The sequence below is a fragment of the Theropithecus gelada genome, chromosome 11 (genome assembly GCF_003255815.1).
Source record: "Theropithecus gelada isolate Dixy chromosome 11, Tgel_1.0, whole genome shotgun sequence".
NCBI lineage: Eukaryota > Metazoa > Chordata > Mammalia > Primates > Cercopithecidae > Theropithecus > Theropithecus gelada.
This window is the reverse complement of record NC_037679.1, coordinates 124,972,281-124,992,354: the sequence shown is the minus strand read 5'-3', so window position 1 is coordinate 124,992,354 and position 20,074 is coordinate 124,972,281. Positions and strand designations below refer to the sequence as shown.

Genomic DNA, 20,074 nt, shown 5'->3' with positions numbered 1-20,074 from the left:
TTCCCTGGGGCCAAGAGCAAGGCCTGAGGTCCAGGGGGTGGGGGTGGGGAGTGGGGTGGCAGAGAGAAAGGGGACCAGAGTGGGCAGATGGGACTGCTTTGAATTTTCTGACACGGACACATTCGGATCCTAGAGCAGCGCTGTCCAGGAGAACTTTCTGAAATGAAGGCAGCGTCCTACATCTGTGCTGTCTGATCGGAGCTCACTAGACACATGGGCTAATGAGCACGAGAAATGCAGTTGGTGTGACTAAGGAATTGAATGTTGTATTTAATTGAGCTGGAAATAGCCACATGTGGGTGGTGGCTGCCATGTTGGACAGGACAGCTCTGAGGTCCATTTGCCCATCGTTTATGTCTGGTCAGGCCGGTGGGTGTCCCTGGAGGGATTTGCTGCGTCTCTTCCTGGAAAGGAGAAAACCTTTCTGTCCCCCAGCATTCTGTCTGATGGCTCACACTGGAGGGTTCCTGTGGCAGCTTAACTGAAATCTCTCTGCTGGTTACAGCTCAGTCTTACGGAGCCGCAGTAGCCAGCCCCCTGGGGAAGGAGGAAGGCAGCCCCATGGATAGAAGCAGCCTGGAGAGGAGCTTCCTGGGCTGGATCCTGGCAGGAGATGGAGTTCTCCTGGCACAGCCGGCTTCCTGGCCACAGAGGCCCCAGAACAGGAAGGCAGCAGGGGTGGGGCCTGGAGGAGGTGGTCGGAATAGGAGAGGAACCAGGCTTCAGCAGGTATTTTTCATGGCAGTGGGGACATCTACAGCTGTGACCATGTTTAATGCTCATATGCCCTAAAGAGGCTTCATTTTAAGGATGTGACATCTGAAGCTCAGAGAGGGTAAGTAACCTGCCTAGGGTCACCCAGACAGGGAAGAACAGTTAGGGTTTGAACGCATGTGGGCTTGGCCTTCAAGGCCATATGGGGCATGGCTTACATCCTGCTGGAGCCGGTCTACTGAGGCGGTGATCTGCGTGGCTCCAGGCTGCCCGTAGTTCTCAGCCAGAGTCTGGTTCAAGTGCTGCTTCAGTTCATCACTCAGCTGAGGAGGGTAAGAGGGAAGGTGCCATCAGCAGGACCAGCCCCATCCCCGCCCTGGCCCCAGGCCTACTCACAACCCCCCCACCCCCCAGCTAATTCTAGAACACTGTGGACTGTGGATGGTGTGATGCAGAGGTTTCTCAGCAGTGTAAGGGACCATCAGCCAGAGACAGTGCAGAAGACAGCTATGGAGAGGAAGATACCAAAACTGGGCCCCCACTTAGGGCAGAGGTGTGATGGGCAGAGCTGAGAGAGGCTGGGGAGACAGCTCAGGTAAAGGGTCACATCCAGAAGCTGGTGGGAGGCGGTGGTGAGGCCAGACACAGGGTGCTTTGAAATGTCTGTTGATCTTAACTGTGATCATGAGGTGATATTGAAAGTATTTATAATTGTTACCCTCTGGGCATCATATCAGCACTGGCTGGAAACAACCAGCAGAGTCGTACTGTCTCTACCAACCAAACATTACCCTGATCATGACCTCAAATTCCCGATTCAGCGGGCTCAAGGGTGGGAGTGGATAGGACTGACTCTGGGACTCACTCCATCCTTTTTCAATCCAGGCAGGCAAGGCCTGATCCTGTTTCAGGGTCTGGCATGTGACCCTGGCCCAGGCCTTTTTTCTTGGATGTCTCTGACAGATGGATTCATCCTCTAGACCATCCTTGGAAGGGGAGAGGGATGACCCAATGTCCCACGGGAAACCCCCGTCCCCAGCTCCCACATGGAAGACATCAGCATCCACATATGCAGGACAGAATTGCTGGAGCCGGGACCAGCAGCTGGGATGCAGATGTGTAGGAGGATTGCCAGGGCCTGGGAAACAGGACCACCCCTGCGCCCGCCTCAGCTTCCCTCATCACAATGCAAACCTCCCTACCCACATTGCTTCTTCAGGGGCACTGACAGAGGATGCAGGAGGAGGAAACGTCACTCACCCTCTGGTAATACACATGGGCCAGGACTCCCGCCACCAGCTCAACCAGGAAGATGACGAGCAACAGGCAGAAATACTAGGAGCAAGGAGAGAGGACAGTCACCACTGGGATCAGGATGCTGCTATGACAAATGTTTCCCCACAGTGGTGGGGGTGGTAGAGATACCTGCTGGGACCCCTATCATCCAGACCATCTTCCTCCTGGATGTACCAGTCTCACTGGCTGCCAGTACCAAGTTCCCCACTTACTCTTTCCCTCCTTGGTCTGCTGACAATTCAGTAATGCATCTACCCATCCAATATGTATTAAATACCTGCTATATGCCAGATGCCAGGTAGCGTAAGACAACTATTGCTCTCAAAGTTATTGATGGTGGGAAGACAGATGAGTGACTGCAATGCTGTGTTATAAATGTAAGTATGGGGTAAGCTCTAGAAATGGTGGGAGGCTCCTGGTAGGGTGGGCAGTCAGAGAAGGCTTCCTGGAGGTGGTGACACCTAAGTAACATCTTTAAGGACTGAATAGGCATTTGCTAAGTGAAGGAGGGAAGCACATTCCAGAAAGAGGGGAGAACAAGTGAGAAGCCATGGGGCATTTGTGTTCAGGGAGTGGACAGTACCCTTGTAGTTGCAGTGCAGGGACCAGGGTGGACTGCAACAACCAAGGCTCAGGAAAAACCAAATCAGATATCCAGGGGAAGGCGATTCTTGTGCTGTCTTTCAGCCCTGATGCCCATTTCCTGTTCTTCATGGCCCTGCAGGGTTCTCATTCCCCTAACCACTACTCTTCCCATCTCCCAGGCCTGCTGCTGCTGCTGGCTTCCCGGCCCTGCACTCAGTGTGACCTGTAGAAGGACATGGGTGCTGCTTCCTTCTCACTCCCACCTGGCTTGCACAGTCAGGGGGAGCTCCTGAGACCCTGCTCGACCAATTCTGCTTGCAGGAGCCAACAGGCCTAGAAGGCATGTTGGGCCTCCCTCTCTCCCCACCCTGGAGGAGCGGGGAGAGGAGGATGAAGCTGGCTACAGGCAGCCATGGAGCTCCCAGGCAGGGACAAGGGAAGAGAAGGGAGGAGAAGAGAGAGGGAGAGAGGGGGAGAGAGGGGGAGAGAGGGGGAGAGAGGGGGAGAGAGGGGGGGAGGGAGGGAGGGGGGGAGAGGGGGACAGAGGGGGAGAGAGGGGGAAAACTATTGATCAAAACCAGCCCACTGTGGGGAAGCTCAGCCTGACTCAAGAGCACCTCCCACCCGGTCTGCCCCCAGGCACTCCCCGCCCACCTGGCCACAGCAGGGCAGCTGCCCATGGTCACTGGGATGGCTGGATTCTAGGGAAGGCCCAGCCTGTGGGTGAGACTGAAACTCTAGGCTTCACCCAGCAGGGAAAGGAGTGTGAGCAGGAGGTATATGGTGGTGGGTGGTGGTGGGGGATGCCCAGGACAGACAGGGCATTTCAGAGGCAATGCTAATCCATGGGCCCATGGGACTCGCCCAACCATCTCCTGCACCGCTCAGCAGGGGTCCTGGCATGGGCAGGGATTAAGGAATGTAGGAGAGGGGCCATTTCTTTTCACAGGGAAAGAACTGTGGTCCAAGAGCAGGGCTTCCTTTCACATGAAGTGTGTTACCCACCTCCTCATTGCAATTTTACTGTGTCCTATAGTCTCCCAGTATCAGGGACACAGGGAGAGTTTCCAGTTTCAGAGTAACAGTGTCAGGCCTAGCCCCATCATTTGCGGGGCCTGAGGCCAAGAGCACAAATGCAAGGTCCCTGCCCCTTCCTTTCCTGCCCCAGGCTCTTCGCTGCACCAGGAACAACCTCCAGCTCTGCCTGCCCCTCCCCCAGGGTCAGATGCCCCTTGGCAGGGGGTGTGGAGAGGGCTGAGTGTGGTGCAGGCTAGAGGCACACATGCTAGTCAGCCTCAGGACATGCTTGCAGGTGCTGCGTGCAGGTTGTCTGGACAGAGGATTCACACTCCTGGGTCCCTAGGAGGAGGTCAGGAAGTGGTGGGAGGGAGTTGCAGATTCCACAAGGACACATTCCCTCCACCCTACGGACTTTCCACTCCCTGGGGAGGAGTGTGGATGAAGAGGGCCTCAGGCCCAAGCCTGGGTCTACATATACCAAGTGGGATGCAGGGTAAGCTGCGGCAGGAGGCTGAAGAGAGGGTCTGTGGATAGTCCTCCTGCTTGAGGAGCCTCTGAGAAGTAGGGCCCAAACACTGAGGGAGGCTGGGGGAAAGTCAGTGAACTTGGGTTGGGTTCAGGCTCCACCACATGCTGGCTCTAGCTGGATGGCTGCTAGTACTTTGGTGCAAATTAGAAAAACGCGGCTCAGGAAGAGTTGCATGGGCCGGATTTCAGCCTTCTTTGGTCCCCTCGTGTAGGACGCAAACTTTAGGGTCAACAAGGACCCAGTGAGAGGGGAAATGTACTTTCCAGTGATCTGACCTGCCTCCTGCCCTCCCAGAGCTCGAGGTCCCACAGCATGAGGGGTGCGGTCCTTGTCAGCCAGTGGGAGGTGCAGCCAGCCCATGCCAGAGTGTGGTCCCCCAGGGAGCCGCCCAGTCCATCAGACAGAGCATGGCTACACATTCACCCTCACCCTACCCAGGGTGAGGCATCCTTGTTTCTGAGCCTCCTCGACTCAGGGGCTCTCCCCTGCCATACGCTGCGGGGCCCTGCGGCTCCTCTCTGACATGCGTGCCCTTCCTGCCTGCTCCAAACTTCCCTCCACCATCCCCAGCTATGGTGCTGAGGCCGGCTCCCTTCCGCTGCACAGGACCTGAAGGCACTGATGCCAATCGCTCCCAGAGACCTCTGGGACATGGGAGGAAGAGGTGATGGAGTGTCCCTAACTGACAGGAGCACCCAGGCTGCTGGCAGCTAGGAGAGCCGCATGCAGGCATCTCTCCACCTTCCTTCTCCCCATCGCCCCTGTGGGCTGTAAGTCACGTCCACAGGATACTCCTGGATAGCTGGCAGTGTCACGCCGCTTCTCAGGAGAAGCCACTGCCCCAGTTCCTACTGAAGACAGGGTGGCGAACAGGGAGGATGGGGAGGTAGAGATACCGAACCTCACCCCTTGGTTTAGTGGCTGGCTAAATTAGTACATCCTACCCCTGCACAGGCTGGTTCAGAGGCATCACACAGGCTATCTGACCTGCTGGAGTGGCCTCCTCCAGGGGGAGGAAAGAGCGCTTGGCAGGGGCATTGGTGTGTGGGGATAGCCTTCTCAAGCTCCAGTGTGTAAAGATGCCTGGGAGGGGAGTGAAGGCCTGGCCTGGGGCTTCGAGGGGACTGAGGCCGGGTGCTGGTGGGCACAGGCACTGGCTCCAGGCAGCAGCTTCCACAGCAGGGAGGCTGCAGGTGTGACCCACCAGGTGTGTGGTCCACCAGGCCCAGGAGCAGGCACAGGGTCCCTCATCAGCCAGGGCTTCAGCCGGGTGAGGTCATGGGCTCTGACAGAGCCGTCACCTCTGCCCCTCCACCCTGCACCTTACCCAGCCTTTCCTAACTCCCTGGGTCCGGCGGGATCATCTCAGGGCCCCTGCGGCACACACTGGCTCTGTGTGCAAAGCTGAAAAGTGTTTCTGGTGTTGCTGCACACAGGCCAAGTGTCCAGCCTTCGGGCCTTTGCCCTGCCTGTCCCCCTGCCGAATGCTGGCGCCTACCTCTCCTTCCACACCTGGCTCGGCTCAGTCATGGCTCCACCAGGCCATCCCTGGGCGGGAGCAACTGCCACTCCCCGCCCTCTGAATGCCTGCAGCGCATCATCTGCTGTCTCCTGACACCTGCACTCTCTGCTTTGCCTGTCTTTCCTCTGCCGGACTGGGCTTCACCTCTGTGTCCCTCCCCTGCCTGCCATGTGGTTCCTCAGTGTAGGTCATCACTGGATGAGTGACACAGCTTTACCCATTGCTCTGTAGCACTGCTTTAGCTTCAGGTGTTACCACTCTGTCCCCTAGAATGACTGTGAGCTTCGGAGAAACAGGGACCACATCTGAAGTTGCTTCTGGCTCCTCCACAATGCCCGGTATGGTGCTGGGTCTAGACACACACTTAGCAGACATCCCCTGATTAAGATGCAGGAGTGCACTTTCAAATAAAGTACACCTCTGAGACAGCAGAAACTGGCTGGAGCATACCAGCCCCATGCTGGGGGCAGTAGCTTAATCTTTTTCTGATCTGAGAGTAGCATAGCAGTTACCTTAGTTAAATTTACACCAGTGGTTCTCAACCTGGCACAATTTTGCACCCAGTGGGTATTTGGCAAAAGGAGTATCTAGAGGATCGAGGCCCAGATGCCAAGCATCCCACTGGGTGCAGGGCAGTCTCCCGCAGTGAAAAATTATCTGGCCCAAAATGCCAGCAGTGCCGAGGTGGCAAAACCCTGGGTCACACGTTTACCTTCAGGTTCTCAGGCTGATGCTGGGACTTGATTCGCTTATGTGTCCCTATGCACTGTGGGAGCCACAAAAATAAGATCCAAGGAATGTTAGCTAGCTCCCAAGCAGCTGGAAACGGAACATGGACAGAAGCATGTGCAGCACTGTACCTGCCTGGGAGGGCGCCTCTGCGGTAGGAGGCTGCTCGCCTTGACAAAAGGATCAGGGAAGGTTATATTGCTTCAGCTCACATCCCCATGGGACCACGGGGGCTGGAATTCCACGAGGGAATTCCATGAGGCCAGGTACAACCCGAGAGCTCTCAATGTTTCCTTGGGGATCATCTGTTTTCTGAAGCAGCCATGGATTCCTCCATTTGCTTCAGTGAGCTGGGGAGGGGTATGACGCCATAAGGTTTGTGTTAGGGGTTGACTCTAGGAAGCATCAAGAAGGTTCTGGAAACACCTTTAGCCTTCTTTAAGTTGGGTTTGGTATTGCTTTTTGAATTATTATACAAAAGTCAGTAATAAGAAATTCTCAGCCCATATTTCCATGTAGTTAGAATTCACTGGACCTCATGGTGTCCTGCTTTTCCTAGCTCACTGTGCCAGGGAGGGCCCCCGCTCCACCAATAAAGCCCAGAATTCTCTGCAGAGAGCCCCCAGAAGCACTGGCCCATGGCTTAGGAGGCAACACCCCAACTCAGGGCGGGCTGGCCTTGCTTCTCAAAACTTAGTAGAGGAGCAGAGGGCAGGCAGGTTTTCTGTAGTGGGAGCAATAGACAGGCATCCCTTCTGGCAAAAGAAAAAAAATAACCCTTCCTTGGCAGAGGCAGTGCCTTACTCATCTGCACCGCCCTGAAGCACCAAGCCTAGCCTGGCACATGGTTCCCACATGTAACAGTAACAGCCCACATGTACAAGCTCTCCCAGGTGCCAGCCCCCTCCTTATAAGCACATTGCATGGTATCTCCTGTCCACCCTTGGAGATGAGTACTAAGCATTGCTCATCACATTGCCACGTGGGCACGAGCATCAGCCTTACTTTATAGGTGAGGACAGGAGCTTGGAGACGCTAAGTAGCTTGCTGGAGGTCACTTAGCAAGTACATGGTGAGTGAGGAACAGAACCCAGGAGTTCCAGCTGTAGAACCTGTGCTCTGACCTGCTGCATGGTACTGTCCCCACTAAATGGGGGAGAGATGGACGGATGAGCTCCCTGGGCTCACTCAGGGTGGATTCAGCATTTTAGGGCAGGTATGGTTCAGGTGAACACAGGGGTGTCAGTGCTCCACAAGGGACAGAGTGTCAGGAGAGGTGAGGAATGAGTAGGTGAAGATGGAGAGAATAGAGGGAAGCCCAGGGAAGCCCTCCCTGTACCAGTGGGGCAGGCAAGAGATAATCCAGGTCCCCCGCCCCGCCCCGGGCAGCTGGCCTTCCTTTTTGCCAAGAATGGCACAAGAGCAGCTTTCACCTGCTCCTCAACCCCTTGGCTCATCCTGGGTTCATGGCCATGGATTCTAATGCCTGTCTCTGCCCCCTCCACCCTTCACTTTATTCAACCCAGCCCGCTCTCACCTCAGAAGCTAGTCACTGTTGTACAAACCTGAGAAACACTCCTGTGCGTGCACACAGAGCTGTACACAGTGAAGCCTCCAGCCTCTGCGCCTTTTGCTCTCGCTGTTCCTCCTGCCCAGAATTCCCTGCCCCGACCCCATCTGTGTTCTATTTATTGGCTGCTCAGCCACCAACACTCTCAGCTCAGGCACAGCCTCCATGAAGCCCTCCCTGGGCCAGAAGTTTCTGAGCCATGGTCTCACTGTTAGCATCCTTGTTTCTGAGCCTCCCTGACTCTGGGGCCTCCCTGCTTGTCTCGCTCCCTGGGACTGTGTACGCGCTGATCCCTGCTTGCCCTCCTGGCTCTGATCTTTACCTGGTTCTGCCTTCGTGGTCCCTGTGCCCTTGGTATGACCTGAACCTACCCCACTGACCTCCAGCTCCACTCTGGTTTCTGTGACTGGTCTGCCCCTGCAGATCCAGGGCTGCCGGTCCTTCCAAAAGTGACCACCTATGGTCTAATGGAAACAGATAACGAGAATTCCAAAGAAAGCCCCTGTAGCATCTGCCCCAGAGCCCTCCATAAGAACGACCCCATTTCAAAATATGCCAAACGAGAGCAGTGTGTTAAGCATAGAATGGGATCCAAACATTCATCTTTCCCCATATAGCAAAGTGATTTTATTTCCAATTAATTCTTTTTTTTTTTTTTTTTTGAGACAGAGTCTGACTCTGTAGCCGAGGCTGGAGTGCAGTGGCCAGATCTCAGCTCACTGCAAGCTCCGCCTCCCGGGTTTACGCCATTCTCCTGCCTCAGCCTCCTGAGTAGTTGGGACTACAGGTGCATACCACTATGCCTGGCTAATTAAATTTATGTATTTATTTATTTGTAGAGATGGTGTCTCACCATATTTCCCAGGCTGGTCACAAACTCCTGGCCTCAAGCAATCCTCCCAGCTTGGCCTCCCAGAGTGCTGGGATTACAGGCATGAGCCACCATGCCCTGCCAGAAATTGAGGGCTGGACTTACATTGCCTGGGGCAAGCTGAGCCCCAGATAGAGATTTTGGGGCAGATTTGCTGGTGCATAAGAGACAGGGCAGCTCAGCATCAGCTGGTGCCATCTTTGAGGTAAGTTTGAAGAACGTTATGAAACTGGAATTTCGAAATTTCTCCATTGGATTGATTCTACCACAAAGAAGGGAGCTTCACTGAACCATTCCTCATCTGTGTCTCCAGCCATTCTGCGTAATTAGAGATAGTCAGGGTTTGTGAAGCTTCCTGCCACGCCACATCCAGTCAAGGCAGTCCAGGCAGGTTGGGATGAGAGGGAGGTACTAGCCTATTCTCAGAACAGTGCAGCAACAGCCAAAGAAAACCCAAGACCCTGCCAAGGTTAAGTTGCAGGGAGGAGAGCCCAGCCCGAGGCTCCCAGCTGGCTGTGTGTGTGAGAGGATTACAGAGGAAGCCGGAGGGAGGGTCAGGGAGGGAGGGTCACTCCCACCAAACAGGAAAAGTGAAGCCAGCTTTTTCAGTGGCAACGGCCTCAGGGTGTATTATTTTCTGGCAATTAACCATTAACTGCAGTCGGCTCAGAGGTGCAGCTGCCAGGCCCATTTGTGCAGAAAAGAGAGGATGTAGATTTGGGAGCCTTCAGCCATTCCTGTAACCAAGGGTCACTCTTAGAAAGATGGAGGTAACCTCTACCCCTCCTGGCCCCAGCCCAGGGCTCAACACCTGGGTCGTCCAGCTGCAACCACGCCAAAGGTTGGGATTCAGCCATTCCACCTGGAAGCGGCTCTACAGTGAGGGCTCAAGAATGTGCTCTGGCCAATGTGTGATACTGACATGTGGTTCTGGGAGCAGAAAAGGGGGCCAGAGCTAGGGTGCAGAAAACCGGTGGACAGAGTAAGGGCATGCTGGAAGAGGCAGGGAGGGACAAAACTGGGTCTCGGGGAGGCAGCAAGTCTTCCAGAGGCACATCAAGAAAATGTGGCTGAGGCCCTTCAATGTTCCAGCCCAAATGTTGGAGGTCTAAGGAGATCACACTGTGTGTGTTCCAGGAGGTGGTGAGGGTCATGGAAGGAGAACACAGTTTCAGAACTCCAGGCCAAAGACAGGCGTTTACTAGGATTCAAGCTGGGACGACTGAGAGCCCAGTCTGAACAGGCTGAGTGACAGTGGCCCCGCAGATTGGGCATTAGGCCCTGGTCAGCTGGCTGGGGTGATGAGGGCCAGTCCCCCTATAGGCAGACACGGCGCAGGGAACTCAGAGGATGCTGGTGTTCAGTGGATTCAGGCATGAGGAAAGTGACCAATTGCTACTCCCTCCCAGTGCCCTGGAAGGACCCAGACTTTCCCATTGGCTGTCTTCTTGCAGGCTGTGGGAGAGATAGTACAGCCTGAAGGCACCTGTGCAAGGAAGGAGCAAGGGTAGGACAAGGAGCAGTGGCAGGGACCCCAGGACAGGGCTGGTGATGGGTCCCGAGCAGTGGTAATTAATTCTAGGACAGGACTGGCTATGGGTGGAAAGGGAAGGCTCCCAAGAACGAGGAGACACCAGGCTCCATGGAACAGGACAGCCTGGAAGTTAAGGAAAACCCAGAGAGGTCAGAGCCTCTGACCAAATCCAACACAAATTTAAACTGCCTGCATGGTCCTTTGCCTTTTAATACAGGCGCCTCGTGCTCCTCACTAGACTCTAAGCCTAGAACTAAGTCAGGGTCCCTTTTTCCTTCCTCCCCTTCTCACCCTGCCTTGGGCCCAGCAGAGCAGGACTTGCCAGGAATGTGCTGGAAATGCTTGTTGCTATTGATGAATTAGGCAGTCCCATCCATGCAATATGGAGCATCCATTGCAGAAAACTGGAGGGAGGTGGTGGTGGAAGCTAATTGGCCGTAGAACCACCCCTTCGAGACAATGCTCCTGGACTGTGGTGATCAGATACACCTGCTGTACCCCGAAAAGGGTGGATGTCAACACAGATCCTATGGGTCTCTTCAGCGGCCAGCTCTTGGGGATGTTTGCATCCTGCTTCCCAAGGATCCTTCAGGGTTCTGAGGCCACCTGGTCCATTCCCCTGCCTGCATTGCAGAAGCCACGCTGGATGAGGAAAGGCTCATGCTGGAGAGCGGTCGGGGTTCCCCAAGCCCTGGCTATAGAATGCTCCCTTTGGAGCATGGTGGGGTCAGCGGACTCAAAGGTTAAAGAGCCACCAAACAGATGACGCAAGGCCCACCCTGGAGCTGGGTGGTTGGTGGAGCAACATAACAGCACATGTAGGTAAGAAACGAGCCAGGGAGGACACAGTCCAGTTCCCAGGCATGGGGACCCAGGCTCTCCTCACCCTGAACTTCCCATCAGCGCCAGCTACTTCAGAGGATGTGGCCCAGCTCAGGCTGCAGGGCCCTGGGAGCCATGGCCCTCAGAAATAACTCTTATTTATTTAGGTTCCTTCTTAAGGGAGCTTGGTCATGGTGATGGCAATAGTGATGCGGATGTTCATTAGAGCCACATTTTTACCGTCTTTTTATAATGTGGTGATTCACTTCCTAAGACCTGAAAATACTTCTTCATTAACCTCACACATCATCCTGTATAAAATGGCAACACAAGGAGGCAGGCAGAAGCTGAGTGACTTACCCGAGGTCCCAGAGCAAGCTGGGCAAGGTACACGGAAACCAGCTTTTGAACCCGAGCCCATATATTTTCACCTCTGATTGTGGACTGTAGTGCCCTGGTTGACCAAGTCTTGGCCTATTTGATGGAGGTGTGGCAATTCTGGATCCCCTTGTTTTCAGAAATTGGTTTTTAGAACTTCTTACTTTTTAATCCATCCCCCAAACAGAAAAGAACGCCCAATAAAGACCCAGTTTAGTTTGAATCATCCACCATGATCTTCATTTGGCTTAAAATATAGAAGTTTTCAGAGCCTCCATTCAAAACTCTAAAAATATCCCTCTCTTTTGATCTAGGTGGCCTCTGTCCTGGTCTTTGGCCCCAGGCTCAGACGGCCTGAATGATCTCTCTCATGCAGTCTTTGCTAAAAAAGATCTGGTGTGAATAATTTAAGCCCCACTCCTGTTCCTGCTCGGCAGATTTCCGGTGCCAAGCTGATCATCATTTCAGCACCGGCAGAGATGTGCTATTTCTGTCCCCCACAGCCACTTCCTTCTTGGGAAAGTGACCTTGAGGGGCTGCAGGTGAGCGAGGAGAAAGGGCTGTGCCAGGACGGACTTCGTGCCTGTGTGGAAGCTGGATGGTCTCCCTCTGGGTCATTCCTTGGGAACTTCTCCCACGCTCCTCCCGATCCAAGGTAGACGCATGTCATTCAGATGCCTGGGCTTTCATCTTTCCCTCTCCTCCTCAGGGACCACTTTGTCTAGTGATAGACTCGCTGCCCTTCTCCTTTGGAGCTTCCCTCACCTGTCAGCTGATTCAAGATTTCACATGGAAGTGAGACATGGAGGGGACAAAATGAAATGGAACCAGAAAGGAACTGCTGAGAGGCATGGAGCACTTTTACACTGCCTTAACCACACCACGTGACTCTAAACAGGAGCCTGGGTTTTAAAATTCCTACTTGTGTTAGCCCAAGAAAGGTTGTACAGCCACCTTCTTGGTTTAAACAATCAAGTGCTCGATGTTTCAGGGGCTGTTGGGCCAGGATGTGAATTACTCAGGATCCCCAGCTTTACCTCTCGCTCTATCCTTGGGCCAGTTCTGTCACTGGTTCTTTCAGAGGAGTAGACAAAGCAAAGAAAGCTTTCTAGGCCATGGAGTTTGCGGTTTGCTAGTGCCCTGGCAGAGATGCCTGTCTCCACAGTCCTGCGTTGGTGGCTGAGTGCATGTGTGTGTGTGTGTGCGCATGCACACTTTTTTCTGACCTCAGTTTCAAGCTGTTGCCTCCCTGATGTGTCTGTTTAGTGACTTGGACCAGAGAGATCGCCAGTACTGTGTGGGATGGGAGTGAACGCAGACAAGTCTCTACAGAAGAGGGTAAAGTGGAGCTGAGAAGAAGCAGGGAATCTTGCACCAGCCTGTCCAACAGCTGCTGTACCCCTCCCTGCCTCAAGCCCCAGAGGGATAAGGCTCACTTTGTTGATTCCCTGAAGTGCAGAAGGGTAGGGCAAGAGGTGCCCAGCAAGCCTTTAGGCAAACTCAAGGCCCTCACCTTTACTGACTCTCCACATCTCTCCTGCATGGCCCAGGCACAGGGCTTGGTTCCCTCTGGGCAGGCCGTCTAGACTAAGTGACAGCCAGGTTGAGATGCAGAGGCTGAAGACATTCATTCTTCATGGATCAGCCTGGATGTCTGGACAGATCTCATGAATGGATGGTGTGAGAGGAAGTGTGGAATGGGAGGCTGTGATCAGTGGCTTGGAGAGCACAGCGTGGTCAGGTGCTAAAGCTTAGGCTTCCCTTCTGGCCTTTGAGATGGCCAAGGAGAAGAGCTCCTATGATTACACTATTCTCCAAAAACTCCAATAATTCTGAGTGTCTCCCACTAATGCCTGGGTGACCCACACACTCACCCAGACACTGTCGTTCAGCCTGTAACCTTTGGATGGAGCACTGGACTCTGTGACCCTCAAGGTCCCTTCTAAACTGAATATGCTCTGACCCAGGTGTGCTGTTCTTTCCTTACTGTAATGGGAGCAAGGAGGCACTGAGATACCTGAGGCTTCTAGGGTCCCCCCACCATACCCCCATATCTTGCCCTAGGGTTCTGGGCTAGGTGCTGCAAGGAGCCCTCCCTCGTTACCAACCAGATCTCTGAAAGCCACTGTTCCATGAAGACCTCTCCAGAGATGGAGGGCAGGGTGTGCCCTGCACACATCCTCCCCCTTGGCCTCTGGTCCCTCTGCCTCCCATCAGGCTTGTCCTCCCCAGGGAAGCAGACTCTTAGAGGTGATTCCAACAGATTGTAATGCACAGTCCAGCTCCAGGCATTATTTGCTCTACATCTCAGCCCAGTTTCGTCATCTGGAAAATGGGAGTGAATATGACCTCTTTGGATGCAGAAGAGTGAGGTGGGTGACAGCGTGGGCTTGGAGGCAGACCACATGCCGCTCACCAGCAGTGTGTATCATGCATTTTAAAACTCTGCATTTCTTCTGCCTCCACATCCCTACATGCGGGCTGTGCGCACCTGCTGGGGTGAGCAGATACACCAGGGCTGGCCCTGCTACAGGTTCCCCTTGCTACCCTCCCCTGACTGTGATCTAATGATATTCAAATGCACCAATGGAATCCCCTCCTGCCTTTTCTGATGGTGCCATCCTGACCCCCAGTGAAAGGGTCTCACTCACTCTCTGTTGCCTGCCTGCTTGGGGAGCCCTAGTTCTCCACCCGTGTGACCCCCCACCCCACTCCTGGTGGAGTGTGCAGTGAATCTGTCTAGGACAGGGTGTCTGATCTTTTGGCTTCCCTGGTCCACACATAAAACACACTAATGATAGCTGATGAGCTAAGAAAAATAAAATCACAAAAAAGTCTCATGTTTTGAGAAAGTTTATGGGTTTGTATTGGGCCGCATTCAAAGCTGTCCTGGGCTGCAGGCGGCCCGTGGGCTACGGGTTGGACAGGCTCGTTCTAGGACCTATGAATCTGGTAAACTCTGTTGTTCTGTGCCTCTCCTGTGCCCCCTCTTGTGGCCACACCTGACTGACCATCACCTAAAAGAACACAACTGCCAGGTGACTCTGGCAAACCGCTTCACCTGCCTCTGCTGTTTCTTCCCCATCCATACACAGAGTAAGAGTTGCTGCTCTTCGGGGCAGGGCGAGGACTGAGTGAGTTGATGCGCACGAGTGTTGAGCACAGCACTTGCTTGGCACAGAGTTCAGATTACCGGGACTTTGCAGGTTGCTGTAGTGAGGATACAGGGAGGTGGCTCTAGTAAATAGCGGCCATTTGTGTTCCAATTGGGCTCAGGGAGGAATGCAGGGCCTGTTTCCCAGTGCTGCAGAGGAGCACTGGCCTTTAGTGGCTCTACAGAACCAGGACAGATGGCTCTGGGTCAGAAGGAAGGTGCTCGGTGGGGGCTTCTGCATTCCTTCTCGAGCTGTCCAGAGGTGAGTCCTGTCCTCTCTGAACTAGATGACCTAACGGAAGGAAGGAGGCAGGTGAGGGCACGCGGCTTAGCAGCCTGCTCATGGGCAGACCTCCAGGCCTGAGGTCCAGAGGCCCAGCCTGAAGCCTGAGGCCAGGCTGAAGGCCCTGCTTGCTAAAGGGTGCAGAGCCAGACAGGATACAAACAGGCTTGCTGACACTGCAGAGGAGAGGGGTTCTCTCTCTGGGCCCAACTGCACTGATCCCTGTAAACCTCATGGCTAGTCAGTGCCACCCACAGGGAATATCCCTAGACACCCTACATGCCTGGTTTTAGTCAGTCACGTCACGTGCCTTCATCCAGCTACGCTGGTCAGATCTGGGATGGGCTACGTGGCTCTCAAGGACCTCAGCTGACCGACCTGCATTGCCCTGCTGGAAATCCTCATGGTAGGCCCCATGTGGGGGTGGGTGGTGGCGTGGCTGGCTCTCAGCACACATGTCCCACCTGCTGGAAAATAGCTCAAAATCCAAACTCTGGGGGCCTTCACTTTAGGAGACTTAGGAGATAAGCAACCAGTTTTAACACATGAGCCTAATTTAGATTCTAACTCAAATGTAAACACAACAACAGCTTATGGTTCAATTGGGAAGATGTGAGGCTGCCTGGGTATTTCATGATATTAAGGAATGACTGTTAATTGTTTTAAAGTGTGATAATGGTAATGTTATCACGTTTTCTAGAAGAGGGTCCTGAAGTTTTAGAGGTACACACTGAAACACTAACAGATGACACGCTGTCTGGGACTGTTTCAGAACCACCCTGGGGTTAGGAAGTGGGCAGGATGCAGGTGAGAGAGTGGACGGAACCCAGATCGGCTATGAGATGGTAATTGTTGAACTTTGGGTGAAGGGAAGACAGAGCTTCATGAAAAACACTCGTTATTTCTGTATATCTTTGAAAACTGCCATAATAAAACCTAGAAGGAGGAAGGGGAAGAGGAGGAGGAAGAGGAGGAAGGAGGGAGAGGAAGGGGAGAAGGGCAAGTAGGAGGAGAAAGAGAATGAGAAGGAAAAGGGATAAGGATGAGGGGAAGGGTAGAGAGGAGGGGAAGAAGGAGAGGAGCAGGAAGAAGAGGAGAAGAAGAAATGGAGGAGGAGGAGGCAGAAGGGGAGTGGGAGAAGGAGACAGAGATGGAGATGTGGAGAAGGAGCTGCCACCGCAGCGACTGAGACGGCCCTGCTTGCTTGGGTCCTAAGAACCTGGAGACTGTGGCAAACACCAGACCCAGGAGCAGCCACCCCCTCTCTGGCTCTCCCACAGCCTCAGCCCCTCCCACTCCAGGGCTGGGGCCCCTCTCGCTTGCTGGAAACCTGACTGGGTGGTGCAGGGCTCCCCCTCCCTGCCAAGCACGGGGTGGGCACTGACCGTGGAGAGGCAGCCCTTCTGCTCCCGGAGGATGGCACCGAAGCCCAGGAAGCCGGTCACCATGACAAGTGCGCCCGCAAAGATGAGGATGTAGGCGGAGGCGGCAAAGGTGCTGGAGGCCAGGACGCTGAGGTAGCCACTCTTCTCCACCAGGGTCCAGATGCCCACAGCCAGGACGGCTGCTCCCCCGACCTGCAGGAGACCACTGGGTTAGAGCAGCGGGTGGTGGGGGCCTCAGCAGCTGCCATTTATTCAATGCCCACAGGACGCCAGGCACTTCTTTTGCACTGGCTCACTCATTCCTCCAAAGGAGGCAAGAATGGTATGGTTACTCAATTTTATAGATGAGGAAATCGAGGCTGAGAGAGGTTAGGAGACTTGTCCAAGGTAAGCAGCCTGTAGAGCCAGGTTTGGAATCCAGGTCTGACTGTGAATTCGGTGCTTTTTACTGTGGTGGCCTACTGCATATGAGGCCGGGGGAGAGGACTGCAGTTTCAGCGATGACCAACGTATCTGAGTCCCTCTGCCTCCCTGACTCTTCACCTCCCCAACTCCTGCCACCCTTCGTTCCTCTCCCCTCAAAGCGCTCCTTCCCTCTGTCCACACTTCCCCGGTGGGGCTTGTTCCAGCACCGCCCCTTGTTTAATCCTTATGTTTGCCCATTTGGGAAGCACAGCTGGGCTTTTTATCCCTACTATACATAGGAAGAAACTGAGACCCATGGAGGAAAGGTAAATTGCCCGAGGTCCTGCCTCTAGTTGGGGGCAGGGGTAGGGGCAGAGGCAGGACGAGAATTCAGAGCCCAGGGCCTGCCCACTCAGTCACACTGCCTCCATGATTGACGAGTCAGGGTGCTTGACAGGCTGGAGCCGCCTGGGACTGCAGGAGGAGAGACTTTTTTGCTAACTGTCTGATTCTCCTTTGGTCCGGAGAAGAAGGGAGGGATAGATAGGACCCTCCTGACTTGCAGATGGGGGGACGCCTCCTTAGAAACTGGAGTTGGGAAACAGGGCAGGGATGGCTCGGCTTGGCTGATTCTATTTGCAATGAAGCCAAGTTACGCTTTCTGTGACTGTTGGACCCAGCAGGGCATAATGTGTGTGTATGCACACATGCACAGCATCTTCAGCGTGCCAGGTGGGGAGTACGAGGGTGTTTGCCCAGGATTTGGGGACAGAACCCCTGGGACCTCTGACTGTCTCTGCCATCTGCTCCTGGGAAGGTGGACTTCTGCCGGCTAGTCTCCCTGCCCCCATTTAAGGATGGGTCTCTTTCCTCTAATGGGTGAGGAATGCTTCCTCAAGGGGTCCTGGGTGTGGTCAAAGCTAGAGAAGTGCCCTGGGCCCTGTCCATGCCCCCTGAGCCTTGTTGCCGAGAGGAGCTCCCCATCTGCCCCAGGAAGACTCCACACAACCTACCCTGTCATTTCCCAGTTCTCCTTCTGGGCACTCACAGACATCTGTGGATCTAACAAACACATATTTACCATTTTCTCTCTGAGCTTTGCAACAGTTCTGTGGGCATGCGGCAGGGTGGCAGGGCGCATATTCTGCATTGTGCAGATGAGGAAATTGAGGCTTGAAGAGAATAAGAATGTGCCCAAGACGACACCATTAGAGTTTCAGAACTGAGATTCAAACCCACGTCTCCTGAGAGAGCAAATCCACGACTCTACCCAGATCCCACAGACTGGGCTGGGCCCGCTCCTCTACTTCTCCGTTTGTAACAGATACTATTTCTTCAAAGTGCCATTTGATCTCCACTGGCACCTCCACCAGGTGAAAGAGCCAGGCGGAAGGACACCATCTGGGCTACAGCAAACAGAATGGGAGTGGCTATCACGCAGATTTCTTCAATTCCATGATGCACACATTTTTCTCTCACATTTTTTTTTTTTTTTTGAGACGGAGTCTCGCACTGTCGCCCAGGCTGGAGTGCAGTGGCCGGATCTCAGCTCACTGCAAGCTCCGCCTCTCAGGTTTACGCCATTCTCCTGCCTCAGCCTCCCTATAGCTGGGACTACAGGCGCCCGCCACCTCGCCCGGCTATTTTTTTTGTATTTTTTAGTAGAGATGGGGTTTCACTGTGTTAGCCAGGATGGTCTCGATCTCCTGACCTCGTGATCCGCCCGTCTCGGCCTCCCAAAGTGCTGGGATTACAGGCTTGAGCCACCGCGCCCGGCCTTTCTCTCACATTTTAACATCTCTAAAGTTGGGATGTATCTTATGACTGATGGTATTTTATAATTATACTTGGCAGTTTTTCTTAGTGGTACAAAAAAACAAATAGTGTATCTTACCACTGATGATACCTTAGCTTCAGTGAAATCCTAGAATAGGTTTTAAAATTCTCTGTGGGTATAGGTTATCTGTGGCTCACACAACCTCCATGACCAGTGAGGGATTTCCTGAATTTGGGTCAACAAAATTGTGTAAAGTGAGGTTTGCAGCCAAATATCCTGCATGGAATTCTTTTTGCCCCCTTCAGCATGCCTGGAAGGCTTGGGTGAGGGTCCCAACTTTGCATAACTAGCGGTGTGACCTCAACATAGTCCCTTAACCTCTCTGGACCTCAGCTTCTTCATCTCCTAAATAAGGGATGTATTAGACCAGTGGTTCCCAACCTATAACTACTAAGAACCCCTTTGATTACTTTTCCCCATGGATCCAATGTTTTGAGGGCCTCCACCCCTCTCCCAGGCTTATCTAGGTGGTTCCCAGCCTATAACTACTGGGAAGCCCTTTGATTGCTTTTCCCAGGATCTAATGTTTTGAGGGCCTCCACCCCCCCAGTCCTTAGGCTTAGCTGTAAGGAATGAGAAGGTTTCATTCCTTTGGAAGACCTGCTTGGGACATGGTCATCTCTTTAGAAAACAAGCTTTTCTCTGGACAGGAAAATGAACACTGCTCACTGTTGGATGGGTCACCAGAGGGGGTCACGGGAGGACAGAAGTCAGCAGCCTGGGTTCTAGTTCTGACTGTGCACCTGACTAACCACATGCAGCCCCTCTAAGCCTCAGTTTCTTCATCTGTAAACTGGGGGCACTGGATGGGAATATCTCTGAGGTCCCTTCCACAAGGTTAAACTGCCCCTCCTAGTACTGGAGGTCAAGCTTCTGCCAAAGAACCTCCAAAGATGGTTCTGAACCAGTGGCTCCTGGCTGTCACTCAAGCCACCTGGAAACTGCCTAAGCCAGCAGAGAGCAGCAGAAGAGGCAGGAAGAGGGACTGATGGGGTGGGGAAAGATCTGATACCACTGAACTATTCAACAACCATTGGCATACAGTTGATTCAACAGTATTTGGCTCTTTACAGAAACTGGTGTGGTATTCCGTGAGGGTAATAACTACATTTTCCTTTTCTTTTCTTTCTTTTTTTTTTTATTGCTCTGTCACCCAGCCTGGAGTGCAGTGGTGCGATCTCAGCTCACTGCAACCGCCACTTCCCAGGTTCAAGCAATTCTCCCACCTCAGCCTTCTGAGTAGCTGGGATTACAGGCATGCACCACCACACCTGGCTAATTTTTGTATTTTTAGTAGAAACAGGGTTTCACCAAGTCAGTCATGCTGGTCTCGAACTCCTGACCTCAGGTGATCCACCCGCCTCGGCCTCCCAAAGTGTTGGGATTACAGGCGTGAGCCACCAGGCCTAGGCAATAACTACATTTTTCAAAGCCATAGCC

The 20,074-nt window shown here is 53.6% G+C and overlaps 1 protein-coding gene across 3 annotated transcripts in view; it reads right to left on the bottom strand.

Moving 5' to 3' along the window:
* The window catches only part of TSPAN11 (tetraspanin 11), a 70,331-nt gene that overhangs the window by 15,952 nt on the left and 34,305 nt on the right, over positions 1–20,074 (bottom strand). For all 3 annotated transcript variants that reach the window (XM_025403487.1, XM_025403488.1, XM_025403489.1), the window contains 3 exons: positions 16,393–16,584; positions 1,975–2,049; positions 933–1,037 (listed from right to left, as the gene is read on the bottom strand). In XM_025403487.1, coding sequence (XP_025259272.1) covers positions 933–1,037; positions 1,975–2,049; positions 16,393–16,584 — 372 coding nt within the window. The remainder of the gene's footprint in view (positions 1–932; positions 1,038–1,974; positions 2,050–16,392; positions 16,585–20,074) is intronic.